The sequence below is a fragment of the Oryza glaberrima genome, chromosome 9 (genome assembly GCF_000147395.1).
Source record: "Oryza glaberrima chromosome 9, OglaRS2, whole genome shotgun sequence".
NCBI lineage: Eukaryota > Viridiplantae > Streptophyta > Magnoliopsida > Poales > Poaceae > Oryza > Oryza glaberrima.
The window spans coordinates 20,145,752-20,162,813 of NC_068334.1; the positions used below are offsets into that span (position 1 = coordinate 20,145,752).

At 45.9% G+C, this 17,062-nt stretch overlaps 3 protein-coding genes across 4 annotated transcripts; 1 reads left to right on the forward strand and 2 right to left on the reverse strand.

The window, feature by feature from the left end:
* Positions 1-3,866: 3,866 nt before the first annotated feature.
* Positions 3,867-7,937, forward strand: LOC127785247 (protein ALTERED PHOSPHATE STARVATION RESPONSE 1-like). The gene is made up of 4 exons (XM_052312680.1): positions 3,867-4,907; positions 5,674-5,903; positions 6,560-6,783; positions 6,871-7,937. The coding sequence occupies exons 1-4, from the start codon at positions 4,046-4,048 to the stop codon at positions 7,721-7,723; spliced, it is 2,169 nt and encodes a 722-aa protein (XP_052168640.1). The 5' UTR covers positions 3,867-4,045; the 3' UTR covers positions 7,724-7,937.
* A 357-nt stretch (positions 7,938-8,294) lies between these two features.
* Positions 8,295-10,255, reverse strand: LOC127785248 (NEP1-interacting protein 1-like). Of its 2 annotated transcripts, XM_052312681.1 has the most exons (5): positions 10,107-10,255; positions 9,809-9,990; positions 9,640-9,726; positions 8,980-9,150; positions 8,545-8,847 (listed from the first exon to the last, which is right to left on the reverse strand). In XM_052312681.1, the coding sequence occupies exons 1-5, from the start codon at positions 10,183-10,185 to the stop codon at positions 8,722-8,724; spliced, it is 645 nt and encodes a 214-aa protein (XP_052168641.1). In that variant the 5' UTR covers positions 10,186-10,255; the 3' UTR covers positions 8,545-8,721. The 2 variants fall into 2 exon arrangements, with proteins under 2 accessions (XP_052168642.1, XP_052168641.1); XM_052312682.1 differs by lacking the exon at positions 10,107-10,255 and having other exon boundaries at positions 8,295-8,847; positions 9,640-9,731; positions 9,809-10,087.
* A 3,081-nt stretch (positions 10,256-13,336) lies between these two features.
* Positions 13,337-16,226, reverse strand: LOC127783896 (serine/threonine protein phosphatase 2A 57 kDa regulatory subunit B' alpha isoform-like). Its single transcript, XM_052311046.1, has 2 exons — positions 14,932-16,226; positions 13,337-13,769 (listed from the first exon to the last, which is right to left on the reverse strand). Exons 1-2 carry the CDS (start codon positions 16,207-16,209, stop codon positions 13,443-13,445), a joined length of 1,605 nt encoding a protein of 534 aa, XP_052167006.1. The 5' UTR covers positions 16,210-16,226; the 3' UTR covers positions 13,337-13,442.
* Positions 16,227-17,062: the final 836 nt, after the last annotated feature.

Sequence of the window (17,062 nt, forward strand, 5' to 3'; positions counted from 1 at the left end):
CTGACCATTCATGACGACCACTCTGCACCTGTGCTGTGTGCCCACCAGATTGCTACAGCGCCATCAGAAAAAAATGCACAGATAACTCTCACGCGTGTCACGCACAGTACACGACCGAGATATGTGTGTAGAGGGTTCAGACAGATAAAGCAAATTGCACTGCATATTTCCTGTGGACACACACCCAACGCTGAATTCCGGTTGTTGCTGTTTGTTTTTGTTGGTAGCTCTCTCATCTCACGTCGAACGCAAAAAGTTCAGAGATTTCTTCGTGCTCCAGGAAAGCCGGACCTGATTTCTCCATGTCGCCCACCACATCATGCTGCGGCCGTGCACACAACAGGGTTTTTACTTTTACCGTTTTGGTAAAGGTTACCGTTGTCCATGGGAATAACCGTAAAAACCGTTAGGTATCCCTGGAAGAAGAGAGTTTTAAAAACCGAGAAGGCTATCGCATGAGGTTAGTATGATAAGCATGTAGTAACCACGCGATATCGTAAACCCGCATAAGCCACTGGTTTGATGCTGCCCGATGCTTGTGAATTTGTGAAGGGTTCACGTTCCGTACGAAAGCAGGTCGAAAATGGCAAAAAAAAAATTGAGATGTCTACGTGATGAACAGATTTGGAGGTAAATTTCGAATGATTATAAGCAGCAAATTTGATCTGAAAATATCGAAATTTAGTGAAAATTGTCGTGTACCCCTGGGTAAGGATCGAGCCGTCCATTGGAAAGAGATAAAACTGGGGCCGTGTGATGAGCGTCTAGGTGACAGCAAACAAGAACACCCGTTGCCCTTGTAACTTGGGCTCGTCAGATTGTTTAATCAGCTAGTTGCAACGACCGGCAGCAAACCTGCTTTGTCGTCTTTGTCCCCAATTGTTTAACTCCAGCATTACATGGAGAAGAGAGTTGAGACAATATCATAATACTGTCACTACTCAATTAGTACGAGTCACAAGGAGATCAGTAGGAGTAAGGTGATGGATAAATTGGCAGGAAACTGGAGGATTGGTGGCGGCTTAGCTGCTGCTCATCCGTGACACCGCACAGCTGCAGCGGCGGAAAACGTATGAAAAGGATGGACGAGCTAGTAGCAGCATACTCCATCCTAAATAATAGTAATTTTTGGTTAAATGGAATGTATTATAGTACTACAAATCTGAACAGATCTCATGTCTAGATTTATAGTATTAGGATACATCTCATCTAAACAAAAATTATTATATTTTGAGATGAAGGGAGTAGCAGCGAGCCGGAGCGCAACGCAATGATGGGAGCAGCAGCCATTGGAGCCATGCAAATGCAATGATCGGAGGCAGCCAGCCCGGTGTCTGAAACAACGGAGCAGGAGAGCATAGTACTGTTCGGTGTTCACCGATGGGTTTCTTCGCTGCCAGCTGCAAGGCCGGCATTCATAGGAGTAGCAAGTGAGAACCATTTGCCTTTTTGTACTTTGCTCCTGTGCGAAATCGTAGCACCCCTTTTCCAAACCCATTTCAAAATATAGCTCTCCAGTACCAAATTTGATATCACAACTATATATTTGGATAGAAATAATACAGAGTAGATAATATCAAATAACTACTATCCTTATCCAAAAAATATATAAAATTTTAGTATTAAATGAAACACATCCTAACACTACGAATCTATAATCTAGATAGGTACGGATGTGTTGATAATGCTAGGATGTGTTTAGTTCGATACTAATTTTTTATGTTTTGAGATGAGCAGAGTATATTTTAAGGCGAAGAAAGTACTGGGATTTGTTCGTGTCATGCGGATGAGGTCAATCAATTGAGGTCGTTGATTGCTTTTTTCAGTTGCTGGGCCGGCGAGAGGGGAATAATAGTTGGGTATAATTGGTTTACTCACATGTCACAGTTTTAGCAAACTTGAGTCAACATCGTCTTCTTCCTCTTGTGCTTGTTGTGGTTGCACAACATCATCTTCTTGTTGTTGCGGCATACTCCTACAGTACTGTATGCAGGTTAATAGCCTGCTCTCTGCAGCACTGCATCATCATCATTGCACGCATGAATCAGCATGGTCGACGACGGAATCTACTTTTACGTTCGATGATTTGCCGCTGCTCGCATGACGTTTTCCCAAATCTTCTCCATGGATAAGAATAAGTGAACTTTGTGTAATGTATGTTTTCTTTTTAGTTCAGTCCACGAATCCATCTGGACTCCAGGATACTACATACTCCCCCATGGCTCAGGGGCGTTTTCTGTAGCTTAGGGATCATGAGTTCTCCCTCCGTTTCAAGTTACAAAACGTTTTTAACTTTAATTAAAGTCAAATTAATTTAAATTTGACTAAGTTTATAGACAAATATAATAATATTTATAATACCAAATTAGTTTTATTAAAACAATAATTGAATATATTTTCATAATAAATTTGTCTTGGGTTGAAAATGTTATTATTTTTTTTCTACAATTTAGTCAAACTTGAAGCAGTTTGACTTTAACCAAAGTCAAAACATCTTATAACATGAAACGGATGAAGTAGTACTTATGGACGCGCTTTTCATGCTACAAAATGATTTTTATTTTACAAAAGCTTTCTTCATTACTTTTTCGCGGATAACTTTTTAAATCCTCAATTCTTCTCTATTTTCTCTCTAAGCCCTATGATTCTTAGACCCTATCGTTGTTTGTTGTCTTAGCTCCAACGTCACCAGTCTGATCCCATCGTTGTCGCAACCAGCTTCCCACTCGCCTCCAAGCGCAATTTGTCTACTCCTCGCCTGTCCCCGATTAGAACTCCTTTTGCTTTTATGCTTACCACTCCGAATCTTGATCGACTTGGTTTGACTAGGGACAATTATTGAGCTATGTAGTTGTATAGATCTAAAGCAAGTATATATATTAAAAGATGGCATAGGCCGATGAGCTCTAAAACAGCACAAATCGACCCACAAGCATCATGATGCGATGAGTTAGAAGCGGCTTTGGCCGATGAGTTCCATGGTTGGTGATTGCGACAGTGGCGAGATCCTCCTAGTACAATCGTTATAAATCTACCTCTTCCTTCTCTAGATATGCCTCTTTCCTCTCTAGCCGCCACCCGCTCATAAACTATGCTAAGGGAAGGGGGTTGTAAGCGTCACGTAGGGGCATGCCTATTGCACAAGGGGCTTATGGGTGGCAAAAGATGTAATTCCAAGCTTGATTCTTCAAGGTGAAGACAATCTAATGAAATTCCTTAAGGTTATTATGGTATTTCTTACTCCCTCCGTCCTAAAATAAGACAAACCCTGGGTTTCCGTGTCCAACGTTTGACTGTCCGTCTTATATGAATTTTTTTTATAATTTGTATTTTCATTGTTGTTAGATGATAAAACATGATTAATACTTTAATGCGTGACTTGTCTTTTTAATTTTTTTTTCATAATTTTTTTAAATAAGACGGACTATCAAACGTTAGACACGGAAACATATGATTTATCTTTTTCTTTTTTTTTTTGACGGAGGGAGTACTATGGAGGGCGATCACAACAATATCGACAAATAGAAAACACATCAGTATCGCAAGAGGAACCTCCCACATTCCTATCGGCGAGTCCACGCTCTCTGCCGGGCACGAGCTAGGTCGAGCTAAAGCCGCCACACCAACCTAACCAGTGCGAGCCACTCAGTACATTAGTGTACCGGGAATGTCCTGCATCGATGAAATGAAAGGAGAGGGTTAAGTGGTCAATCCAAGAGTATTCATTTGGTCACCATAGCAATATTCATGTGCCATAATGGCACATCACTCCTCCCCAACCCCACAAAACCCAAATCTTTGTGGCCCACATAAACAAATCACCAAAGATTCCCTTGCCATCATCATCAGAATTTAGGGCTCCTACCCCCCCTTTCTTCCTCCCCCAACAAAACCTCACCTTCACCACCCTTCCTCTCATCTCTCCCACTGTCTCTTGCACACACCCCCACTTTGACTTTGACCACTCCTCTCCTCCCCATCACTCTCACTCTCACTCTCCTCTAAACCCTGCACAAAACCCTCGTTTAGTGGTGGTGGTGGTGGGATGGGGAACTGCGCCGCGTCCCGCCTCGCCGGCGGCGGGGGCGGGGGCGGGTGCGGGGACCCCGTGGCGGTGTGCCGCGACCGAAAGCGGCTCATCAAGGCGGCGGCGGACCGGAGGTTCGCGCTGGCCGGGGCGCACGCGGCGTACGCGGCGGCGCTGCGGTCGGTCGCCGACGCGGTGGACGTGTTCGTCGCGCGCCACACCGCGCCGGCGCCGATACTCATCACGCTCCCCACCCCGACGGGCTCGCCCCCCGCGTCCCCCGCCCCCGCCCCCGCGCCCGCGGCGCTCGCCTCGGTGGCGCAGGGGGAGGAGGAGGAGGAGGGGAAGGCGGAGGTGGATGACAGCGGCGGCGCGCGGACGCCGGATTTGGGGTGCCCCTACTACTACGCCCCACCGGAGACGGCGACGGCGACGCCGCCGCCGCCGCCTCCTGCGGCGTCGGCGGTTGGAGGGTGGGATTTCTTTAACCCGTTCTACGGAACGGAGGAGGTGGCGGCCGCGGCCATCAGCGACGAGGAGATGCGCGCGGTGAGGGAGCGGGAGGGGATCCCGGAGCTGGAGGAGGCGGAGGAGGAAGACGACGAGGGGGCAAAGTCCGCGGCGGCGGCGAACGCCAAGACCCCCAAAGCAGCGGAAACTTCGCTCGGAGTGACCAAGCAAGAAGAGGCCAAAGACGTGTGCGAGGTAGCGAGCAACAATGGCGGCCGCGGCGGCGGGCTGGAGGTGGCCGTGTCGCAGCCCGGGCGCGAGCTGCTCGCGGCGCTCAAGGAGATCGAGGAGCTCTTCGCGCGCGCCGCCGAGGCCGGCAAGGAGGTCACCGCCATGCTGGAGGCCGCCTCCCGTGTCCCCGAGCTCAAAGGTCTCGCCTTCTCTTAACTGCGTCTCATTAACTTTTCCTCACCTCGATTTCTCTCTCTTTTCTTACTGCCACTTTACTCGATCTATGCCACACACATTGTACTGCCAAGAAGGGATGGACAAATCCCTTTTGCTGTTTGTGGAAATCGCAAGGTTTTGGGGGGTAAAAGCTGCGAGTTTTGAGTGGTTTTGGATAGATCTTTTTATATCTAAGAGAAAGGCATTTGTTATAAACTTGGATATACTGCCTTTTTATACTCAGGGTATCATGGAATTTTAGATGGTACTGTTCTTTGTTTAGGACCGCCTGTGCCTCTGGAGATTAGACAGAGCATATTTCTTAAAAAAGTGCCTTTAAATATTCTTTGGCTGATGTAATAGCCACCCACTGTCAATTTGTTATCCCCTTTTCCACTTTGCAGTCATTTCATTGGACCATTTTATATCCCTTTTGATGCTACTATATGGTGTTCTTGATGATTGTTGGTAGCCAAAGGAATTCTTTTCGGGCTTCAAAAGGCTAAAGGCGCCTGCTTGATGATTAGTATCATGAATCTGTTCTTTCAGTCCTGTTTGAGCAATTCATTTGATACTATTCTTTGGTCGACAGTACATTCTTAGCCCCCTTTTTTTTTCGGGAATACTGTTAAGTCTTGCATATCTTTGTATTAAGATTGAGGAGTTTGACCACATCTGAACATTATTAGCACATGGTATTATCACTTACTAGTATGTGTAATATTTAACTTTGAGGTTTCTTGGTGCAGAAAATTCATCAAAAATAATCCATGCCATTACATGGCACCGATCCCCATCATCGGTGTCCTCATCCTACAGGAGTGAGCTGGGAGCCAGCTCGAACAGTTTGTCATGGACAGACAAGAGTGAAACTAAGAGTGATATATTCGATGACTATGGCGGAATGAAGTCAGGAAGTCACTCACAGACTTTAGGGAGATTGTATGCCTGGGAGAAGAAACTCTATGAAGAAGTTAAGGTGTGTTATTGATACTTTGTTGATGATTCCATTTGATCTTGCTGAGTTCTTTTATCTGATTGCCATTTGACTTTCATTTCGCTGCATAAATAAAGAACATGGTGTATATTAGATTATCTTTACGTGCATGGTGCTATTGTTCCATCTATGGTTGAAACAACTAATTTTCTGAGCTAAAGCGGCACTACCTGATGATCAAATTAGCGAATGAAGCTAAGTCTGAAAGCTACATTGGGTGCATTGTGGATACGGCCATACGGTTCATCTCACCAACTTTGTTAGATGATGTTCGAAATACAAAGTACCACAGTTTATGTTGCTTTTGTGTCCAGGAGGGTTTCGCTGCTCTTGTCTGTGGGATGTTGGATGTTTCGGCAGGTTCAAGTTTTTCAGACGTTCCTTTTCTTTGTCGTTTGGCCTGTCGTGTAGGTAGAATGTTTTGGGCGGTGTTTCGAAAGCTGGTATTCCCAGCAATACTTTGTTCTGAACATGTTATACTTTAGGTAAAAAGCTGGGCCATGGGCCTTTTGTCCAAAAAACAGTTTATGTTGTTTGTTAGCTCTCTGATTACTTCATCTTGTACTCCGGTAGCATGTTCAGTCAAGACATTTTGTTTAGTTATCTAATGTATTTTCATCGTATTTGATACTGTTCAGGCTATAGATCAAATCCGACAAACTTATGAGAAGAAGTGCGTGCAGCTGAGGAACCAAGACGCCAAAGGTTCAGAACTGCGCTGCGCTGAAAAAACTAGGACAACTGTTAGAGACTTGTACACAAGGATCTGGGTTTCTCTACGTGCAGCGGAATCAATATCTGATAGAATTCAAAAATTGCGGGATGAGGAACTGCAACCACAACTTGTTGAGCTTTTGCAGGGGTAAGCTGACCTTACATCCGTGTGTGGTAAGTTCTGCTAGTCCCATTCCTGTTGTTAAAACTGATGGTTTGCTTGCCTCCTTGGCAGGCTGACAAGAACTTGGAAAATAATGGTGGACTCACATGAAACCCAGAGACAGATAATGTTTGAGGTGAATTCGTTCACCTGCCCTGCTTATGGCAAATTCTGTAACGATGCCCAGCGGCATGCTACTCTTAAGTTGGAGGCTGAACTGCGTAACTGGAGGTCCTGCTTTATGATCTATGTCAGTGCTCAGAAAGCATACATTGAAGCTCTTGATGGCTGGCTCTCCAAGTTTATCCTAACGGATACCATCCGTTATTCTCGAGGGATATCGTCGATTGCTCCTGATAGGTCCAGTGCTCCACCTTTGGTCGTGATTTGTCATGACTGGTACACTACGCTGTCAAAGTTTCAAAACAAGCGGGTAGCTTTCACCATGAGAAACTTCATCAGAAGCGTGAGAGTGCTATGGCTCAAGCAAGGGGAAGAGCAACAGCAGAAAAGAAAGGTGGACAGCCTCGCGAAAGAGATGGACAAGAAGATCAGTGCTTACAAGAGAGCAGAGAACAAGGTTATTGAGACCAAGCTTCTGGAGCACAGACCTGAGCAGGACGCGAAGCAGCGCATGGAGCACCTGTCGGAGAAGAAGGAAATGCTGAATGTGCTGAGGAAGAGGGTCGAGGCCGAGAAAGCGAAGCACCACGCCTGTATGCGCGATACGCACGATGTTACTCTCAACGGGTTCAAGATCGGCCTGGCCAGCATATTCGAGTCGCTGACCGAATTCTCCAAGGATTCCGTCAAACTCTACCAAGACCTTCTAACGCATGCCGAACCCAAAGGTTCGGAGGACGCTACCGAGAAACGGCCCTGCGTGGAGGGGCCATACTCTCAGATTTCAGTGGATGCTACATGACTGTCTCAGTGCCCCCACATTTTCAGTAGGAGCTTGTTGCATTTGCCCCAGTTTTTGGACCCCTAGAATGTGCGTGCTGATGTTAACCTGTAGAGTAGTGTAGTAGTACCATGTTGGTTGTGTGTGGTGGGGCGGTAGGGTCATTCTTGTGGGCATCTACTTACTGCTTGTAATTATTCGTTTTAGTTTGATATCAGAGAGGATTGATTCTCTTTGTTGCCTGTGTTGCCGTTTTCTTGTCGCACCACATGGTTACCCTGTCATGCTGCAATCTGGTCGTGATCAATGCCATGATTTCTATCCATATGCTGGCGATATTGGAGCACTGAGCAGGTTTGCACATGCAGGTTCATTTTCAGTAGAAGGCCGAGTTTAGTTCCAAACTTTTTCTTCAAACTTTTAACTTTTCCATCACATTAAAATTTTTATACACACATAAACTTCTAACTTTTCCGTCACATCGTTCCAATTTCAACCAAACTTCTAATTTTGGTGTGAACTAAACACACCTGAAATTCTTTTTTGTGAGGTTCTTTTCGATTTCTCCTGAGATATCGTTTTCGAGCATGTTTCAAGAACTTAAGAATGTGTACCACAGGTACTCTTGGGTCCGTGAGATATGGTTTTCGAGCATGTGAACTTAAGAACGTGTACCACAGGTACTCTTGGATCCATGAGATATCGTTTTCGAGCATGTTTCAAGAACTTAAGAACGTGTACCACAGGTACTCTTGGGTCCGTGAGATATCGTTTTCGAGCATGTTTCAAGAACTTAAGAATGTGTACCACAAGTACTCTTGGGTCCGTGTGTGCAGTGGTGTGTATACGTATTTATTATCTCTGAAACTGTAGCTTTATTCATGCTGGGCTATGTAGAAAATGAAGAAACAGAGTCGCAAAAAAATTAAACTCTTGTTAAATGCTTTGTGCAACAAAAAGGTTTCTAGGTTTCCTGAGTTATTTTTGCAAGTCTACATATGTACTATGTACACCTGCATTTAGTTGACAGGACGACGGCACATTGGGCATAGGGCATGCCACAGCAACCAGTTGTCGATGCACCCCAAATGGAAGATGTGGCAACACGCCGGCAATCTCCTGGCAATCTCGCCGGCCTTGAAATCCTACGACAAAATGGGGAAAAAAAAAGAGAAGCAAAATAACTCTGAATAAACTGTAAATGATGCATCTCTGATTGTACATTTGTTCATGGAAGATGGGGGAGTGTTAATTGTGGACCGACGGCGGCGACGTACGTGAAGGCAAATGGGGCAGGCGCCGGTGGTGTCCGTCTGCGCCGCCGTGAGCTTGATCACCGGAAGCTGGTCGACGGCGGCGAGCCGCATGCCCATCACCACCGGGTAACTCCGGCCGGTCAGGTCGCCGCTCACCTCTGCTCGTCTATGGCGCGACGGCACCGCGTTCAACTAGATATTCATCAATGACACTGTTAGCTAGCGCTTTCATTAATTGTTTTAATACTACTTAATACAAAAGGCAATAAATTTCATTTGTCACATCACAGACTGTTCTTGAATTTATATACTCACTCAAAAGATTCATTTGAAAATGTTCTGTATGGTGCTTTCAGGTAGACAGAATGTAATTAATTAATCCGCATGATGAATTTCAGGAAGTGACAATATTTTCTTATTTACTACTCCCTCCATTATAAGACGTTTTGACTTTGATCAAAGTCAAACTACTTCAAATTTAACTACGTTTATAAATAAATAAAGTAACATTTATAATAATAAATTAGTTTCATTAAATCAATAATTGAATATATTTTCATAATAAATTTATCTTGCGTTGAAAATATTATTATTTTTTTACAAAATTAATCAAATTTAAAACAATTTAACTTTGATCAAAGTCAAAAACATCTTATAACCAACCTGAAACGGAGATAGTACCTGGCTATCCAACACCGTGGTTAAGGTAGGGAAAACCGAGGTGCGCACGGTGAGGCGATCAATCACAAGATTCCAGAACACAAGCAGCTGAGCTACGCAGGAGATCGGTTAGTCTGCAGCCATGGCGATGAACATTCTTTTTCTGACAAGAAACACGAAGATAGCTAACCATGAGGCGAGCTCGAGTGGCGATGGAGTACTCCTCGTAGCACCAAATCTTGGCGAGCGAGTCGACGACCTCCATGGCGATGAAAGCTCCGGAGATGGCCCCGATCAGCGTCCCCTGGAGCAACCCGTCCTCGCTGACGAAGCCTGCGATGACGCCAGCAATGGCGCCTAGCATCATTCCGGCTTGCACGCATGCAGAGGCAACAAATAATAACACATCATATCACACATCGTCAGTGATCTGATGCATATCTACATACAATAATCTGAAAGAGAATTGACACTAGGTAAACTATTACCTGTGGCGAAGACGCAGGTAGCTAAGCAGCGGGCGAGTTTGCCGGCGACTCGCCGGAGTCGGGTGGCCAACGAGAGCATCGCCGCCGCCGCCGTTGCTTGCTTGCTTGCTTTCGCGCGAAAACGGGAGCAGCGCAGCTAGCGAGTTTGGCGCGAGATACACATGGGTTTTAAAGTGGAAATGGAGCACGCAGCTCACCGGAAACCATTTTAATCACTCGGGGGATATCTACCCGTTTATGATATATGTCATCTAAATAGTTATAAAAAAATTTAGTTGACATACAATAAACGAGTGGATGTTCACTCGAGTGATTTTATATCTCCCGCAGATCACTCCAAGCTGGTTGGCGCCTGCCTGCCAATCACTAATTAACATTCAGATCGCCAGGCTAGCTCAAGAATTCAGTCTTACTCCTACACTAAAAGTTCAGATCGCCAAACGATACGATAAGAATTCTTTAATCATTCAGGTATTGAGCTATTTGGCATTGCATTTCATTTCATATTTCCATTCAACATTTCAATAGTGTGCAATATAATGTCGACACAATCATTGGTATATATCTATCCAACGGCTGCTAATGCTATAGCTAGCTACCTGTAGTCGTCGATCCGGTTAGCTTTCCCTGTCTGAGAAGCAGTGCGTGCACATCATCACAGGCCTTTGCCTACAGTGGCGGCAGGCAGGTTTGTGTCGCTACCACGGGTGAGGAATTACAACGATATGCGTCTATTTTCCTGTGGCAGCTTGACTACAACTGTTGAGGGCAAGCTGCATCATAGCAGATAGCTTACTAATGCAAATTTAAATTCAATTTCTACTTATCACAACAAAAAAAATAAATTAGATTGGGAATTAATTTTTTTTCTTTGTGATATGTAAAAGTTAAATTTAAACTTATATATTTATAGAGTGATACATCACATATTAATATATCTTCTTAAATTTTTTATAACCATTTGAGTGCCATGCAAATAACGAAAGAACATCATTTCAAAAATTTAGAATAGTTTCCTCTTAGCGCAAAGGTTAAAATTTATACCACCCCGTCTCAAAATGTACCTATTTCTAGCATGGTAGTTTGTCCCAAAATAAAGCTATTTCTCCACCTACCCTCTCCTCTCAACCAATCACAACCATTCTCTTCACCTACTTTCTCTTCTCCACCAATCACAAGTTCACAACCCTCCTCTAATCATTTATACCTAGTTTCTTAATACCCGTGTCTACCTCAAAAATAGTTATATTCTAGGATGGAGGAAGTACTGCCTTTGTAAAAAAGGTGCGGATAGGCTATTGCCCTCTCCGCGCCAAAACCGACATGGCAACAGCTACACCGATCGATCATTCATCCATGATTGTGCTTCAACTGCAAATACTGCAGATAGATAACACTGGTGTACGTTTACCGATCAACGCCGTGAGGTGAGGAGGCCGGGAATGGATTGTATCATCTATAACTGCTAATGGGCAATCACCAATCAATTTCACCATCAGGTATACTGCTCCTGCTCTACAAGTAGTAGTTATGGATGCAGTTCTCTTTCAGACGAAAAGTTTGATGACGGCAAGTCGGCAACCAGAACCTGAAAGTTGATGGGAAATTGCCGCCGGCGATCGATCGACCAACCCGGTTCACAATCGCATCTGTATTGTACTATTGTCGTATTTGACATATGCACGGAGAGGCGGATTCGTACAACTGCCCATTTGTTGGCTCTGCTCTGCTTATACTCTTCTGTGAAATTCCTGAACATTCACCCGCCTCAATATTGTCTTGAGAAGATTTCATGACTAGACTGAATCTCATAGCTACTCCCTCCCCTATAAAAATCAAACATAATACAAGATTATTATACTACTACGCACCGTTTAACAGTTTAAAAAACGTGTCACGAAAATCTTAATTTTCATCTAATTTTTGTTTGGGAGAAGAACGGAACATAAGTTGTAAGTTGTAGTCAAGTTAGAGAGTAATTTGTCCTGCTTAAAAAAATACTGAAATTTTAGGATTTGCCTGCATCGACACCTCCATCCTTGGGCTCTCCAGGGATTGCCTTTGCAAGCCCTGTCCCAACATGTTAAGAGGCTCATATCAACTCGAAAAATACAATTTTCACACTTTCACATCCCTTATCTTTTCTCGCAGAGGTACTCCTTCCGTCCTAAAATGTAGTAACCTAAGATGTGTTTATTTTTGTAGCCCTAGGATGTCTCAGCTCGTACTAGATTGCTATATTTTGGGATAGAGGCAGTACCGATCGATGCTGTCGTTTTCTTTTCCTTTCCGATCTTGCCCTCTCAACAATCTAGATTTGGTAAGCGTGAAAAAAAAGACACGAATATTAAGAAATAATTAGAAGGGGTGAGGCTTCGAACTCAAATGGTCTAGACCACCACCTTATAAAGCTAGCTGCTGGCTGGAAGACCCTTAGTTGCCGTGGCAGAGAGGCCCTAGTTTTTACTGGCGGTAACCAGGTAACGTGTCCGGTGTGCCCTGTGTAATGCATTCGCCTGCACTGCAAGTGCACAGGCTGACACTGGCGTCGGCCGTTCCGTTGGAGGAGACATGCAGGGCAGGCGACGACTCAGCTGACACTCTCTATCCGCCCGGGATCCATGAAACCAACCAACAAAACAGCACGGGCTGCCACAGACGCGACGGCCCAAAGGCCGAAATCCTGCAGGGGTCAAACGCCCACCACCGAAACCACGACGCGCGCCCACGTGAACTCACCCCCGCCCGTGACACGCCCGCGCACCATTTGCTGTTGCGTCGCGTCTCCTCACCTGCTCGCTTTTGTCCTTTTCCCCTAACTGACCTTACATAATTTTGAGACATGGTTAGGGCAGCTCCCGTTTCAATTCCACCTCTTCTAAAATACTCCATCTTTTTCTGTTTGACCGTTTATCTTATTTAAAAATTTTTATAAATATTATTCAAAACCTTAAGTAGTAGTATATTTAACATTAAATCAAATGATAGAAAAAGAATTAATAATTCCTAAATTTTTTTAAATAAGATGAACGATCAAACATGTTTAAAAAAGTCAACAGCAGAGACGGAGAAAGTAGATTTTAATCAAACAATTTTATCTCCATCTAAGATAGAAACGGATATGGGTAGGGTGTAGACCTCTATCAATCAGACTTTAACATGGCTGCGAATCTAAAGAGTTTTTACGATTACCGATAAAAACGCTCACCTCCATCTCGCTGCATGCACCACGACGAGTTACACGGTCACGACCAAAAACACGTACGAGCGGAACACATATCGTTGCTTGCTTGCTTGCTTGTTTTGGCATGTACAAAGCGAACTACTACTGCTACGCTACTTGGCATCGGCGTCGGCGTCGGCGGCGAGCTCCAGGCGGCGCCACCGTGCGCGGCGCGCGGCGGCGTCGGCGTCGGCCTCGGCCAGGCGCGCGGCGAGGCCGGCGGCGCAGCGGGCGTAGGCCCCCGGCGCCACCCGGTCAAGCAGCGCACGCACGCTGGCCGTCACCTGCTGCACGCACCTGCTCCAGTGCCGCTCCAGGTTGGCCTCCATGCTTGCCACGAACGCCGGCAGGATCCGCTCCTCCATCGCCGCCGGCCCCGCCGCGCACGCCATCGCCACGAACCGCTCGTTGTTCCACACGTACAGCGCCCTCTCCGCCACCTGCAAAATCACACACAGCACACCGAAATTAACACCGCAACTGCTAGTCCAAGATTTGATTATTTTTCCAACCTGCTAAAGTGAGTGTGAGTTAGGCCGTGTTTAGCTGTTTTGGCAAAAAAAAAAAAATTAACACATACGGACACACATTTGTAGAATTAAACGTAGACTAATAACAAAATAAATTACAAATTCCGCCTATAAACTACGAGACGAATCTATTAAGCCTAATTAATCCATCATTAGCAAATGTTTACTGTAGCACCACATTGCCAAATCATGGCGTAATTAGTCTCAAAAGATTCGTCTCGCAATTTGCATATAAACTGTGCAATTGGTTTTTTTTTTCATCTACATTTAATGCTCCATGTATATATCCAAACATTTAATACGATATAAAAATTGGAAGTTTGAAGTTAACTACACACAGCAACCACTATGGCAACAACTAATGCTACTATTACTAGTACTGATGATATCAACAAAGGCTGGATTACACGACAAGAAAAGTGCAATCGGAATCATATCCCTCTTTATTACCGAAAACTTTGGATCATCAGTTTGTTACAGGTATATTCAGATGCAGAAGCTTTAGATCAGTTTGCTACAGCTACTAGTATATTCAGATGCAGAGCAGAGCATCATCAGTGTTCAGTACTCAGAATATAATGGATATTCAGAAATTGAATGGGTTGGGATTTTGAAGATGGATTGGATTGCGTAAAAATGGAGTTTATTTTTGAAACTGAATTACACGAACGCTGTACGTGGAGTGGACAGATTAAAGTGACGACGCTTTATAAAGCCGCTTTTTATCGAAACTTTCAATCACACCGAACTTTTTTCCCCACATGTACCACACTAACAGCATGGGGGGCAGAATGGATCACTGAGATGAATCTGCTCAAAAGTTCACTGAAATTTTGCTTAACAGCGTATATTCTGAAACCCATTTTTCAGATTAATTTTCAATTTCAACTGCTCAAAGTTTAGATTTCTGAAACTGAATTCCACAAAATTGTGCTGATTGATCCTAGCATGTAAAATGTACAAGAAAATGTTGGAAGCAAGAGGTAATTATGCATGTTGGAAGCAAGCAGTAATAATTGAAATGTGAAAATGTAGTTAAAATCGATGGTGAAAATGGAGCAAGAACACAAACCTGTGAGCTGCAGCTGCTGACGCAGCGGGCGATCCGGGAGCAGACGGGGACGACGAGCTTGTCGAAGTGGTGCTGGTCGAGGATCTCGACGATCTCCTCGAGCTCGTCGATGAGCAGCACCTCCTTCTGGCAGTTGGTCGCCGGCCAGTGGCGGAGGATGTCCCTGACGGCGGCGCCGGCGAGGCCGGGGTCCTTGTGGACGAACTGGAGCACGCAGTAGGCGAGCTGGCGGTGGTACGTGTGCACCCACCGCGTCCGGTGCAGCGGCAGCAGCACGCGCGCCATGAACGCCCGGTGCTCCTCCTTGAGCGGCACGGCGAAGCCGTTGATGATGCTGCCGCAGACCTCGAGCAGCTCGCCGACGCCGCAGTGGCGCTCGGCCTCCGCCGGGGACGCGTCGTAGACGAACCGGAGCAGCGCGGCGGCCATGGTGCGCCGCATGAACGCGCGCTCGCCGGTGAGCTTGGAGTAGAGCAGGTGGTAGGCGGTCTTGAGGCGGTCGCGCTCACGCGGGTCCTCGGAGGCGAAGAGGGTGACTAGGCCGGCGAGGAAGCTCCGGTCGACGTGGTTGCGGAGCGCCCTGGCGTCCGCCGCGGCGACGGCGGCGGTGAGGACGTCGTAGACGAGGTGGAGGTGCGGCCACGACGGGAGAAGCACCATCACGGGGACCTCGTCGTCGAGCACGTCGGACGGCGGCGGGAGCGACGACGGGTAGGCGGACGGCGGCATCGCCCGGAACAGGTTGGCGGCGACCATCTTGACCAGCGCCACCATCACCCGGTGGTCCAGCCCCTGCTTCCTCTTCCCGCTCGCCCTCACCGCGGCGAGCACCTCACCGAGCGCCTCCGTCTTCGCGTCCCTCTCCTCGCCGGACTCCCCCCCGGCGGCGCCGCCACCATCGACGAACGTGAAGACCCGGCTGCACGACTCGATCTTGGTGATCAGACGATCCTCCTCGGGCTCCGGCGACGGCGGCGGGAGCAGCATCGCACCAACGACGACGTCGGGCTTCTCGAGCTGGAAGAGGTGCAGCAGCGTGGTGGACCTCCTCTTCCCCGACGACGGCGGCGGCGGCGCCCCCCTCACCACCACCACCGCCTCCTCCGTCGCGGCGGCGCCCATCGATCGAATTACCCAAGACAGCTCAGGGAGGGGAGACGACGAGGTTGTTGTCACGGGAGGCAAGCAAATTAAGCAAGGAAGCTGGTATAGAAGCGGCCAAAAATGGCGGCGGTTTGGTTGCGAGAGCTTGGAGACGAACGCCGAGCTGAGGCGCATCGCCCTAGTTTTGGAAGCAGCGTGGGTTGATATAGGGCGGGAGAGAGAAACAATGTGGAGTGGAGGGAGGGGGGTTTGGAGGGTAGCGCATGGGACCCGTTCATCCTCGAAAGCAACGGAGGAGATCTTCTTCGTCTTGGTGGTGAGGCTCACTGCCTCACTCACTACTGCTCATGCTCAGCGTCAGGTCAGGTCATCAGGATTCAGGCCGGGGTAAACTCGTACTCCCTGGTCCCATAAAAAAACAACATTTAGATTGTAGCCAAAATAAACCTTACCAAGTTTTGGCAATGCCAAAATTTTGGCAAGATGGCAATATTACCAAAATTTTGGTAGAATTTATTGTGTATTGACCAAATTTAGCAACAAACTAAACGTAGACATTATTTTGGCAACTTAAAAAAAAAGGTATGGTTGAAAATAGTATCAAAGTGAACAAGCCCTTCATGTCCAATTTTAATCGTCTGTTTTATTTAATTTTTTTAAAAAAACATTAAAAAACATAAGTCACAAATAAAGTATTATTCATATTTTATCATCTAACAGCAATAAAAATATTAATCATAAAAAAAATTAAATAAGACAAACGATTAAATTTGAATACGAAAATTTATAGCTGCGTCTAAAATAGAACGGATGGAATACAAGATATAATGTATCCAAACAAAAAAAAATATTTAGATTTGTAATATTAGAATGCCTTATATATTTGTTGGTATATTTTTATGAGGAAGCAGGTGGTCAGGAAATTCAGAGTGAAAAATCCACTTGGATTTAGCCGGATCGATACATGCTGCTCTTGGTTACTGTGCGCTGTGCGCATGTGGTGATGTGGTCCCTTTGATTGCTTCGT

Excerpts from the sequence above, each read along its gene's own strand:
- LOC127785247 (XM_052312680.1), top strand. The coding sequence starts at position 4,046 with ATGGGGAACTGCGCCGCGTCCCGCCTCGCCGGCGGCGGGGGCGGGGGC. Across the intron at positions 5,904-6,559 it reads AACTCTATGAAGAAGTTAAG|GCTATAGATCAAATCCGACA; the intron begins GTGTGTTATTGA and ends GATACTGTTCAG. Across the intron at positions 6,784-6,870 it reads CTTGTTGAGCTTTTGCAGGG|GCTGACAAGAACTTGGAAAA; the intron begins GTAAGCTGACCT and ends CCTCCTTGGCAG.
- LOC127785248 (XM_052312681.1), bottom strand. The coding sequence starts at position 10,185 with ATGCTCTCGTTGGCCACCCGACTCCGGCGAGTCGCCGGCAAACTCGCC. Across the intron at positions 9,727-9,808 it reads CCACTCGAGCTCGCCTCATG|CTGCTTGTGTTCTGGAATCT; the intron begins GTTAGCTATCTT and ends TGCGTAGCTCAG. Across the intron at positions 9,151-9,639 it reads CCACGGTGTTGGATAGCCAG|TTGAACGCGGTGCCGTCGCG; the intron begins GTACTATCTCCG and ends ATGAATATCTAG.
- LOC127783896 (XM_052311046.1), bottom strand. The coding sequence starts at position 16,209 with ATGCGCCTCAGCTCGGCGTTCGTCTCCAAGCTCTCGCAACCAAACCGC. Across the intron at positions 13,770-14,931 it reads TCAGCAGCTGCAGCTCACAG|GTGGCGGAGAGGGCGCTGTA; the intron begins GTTTGTGTTCTT and ends GTGATTTTGCAG.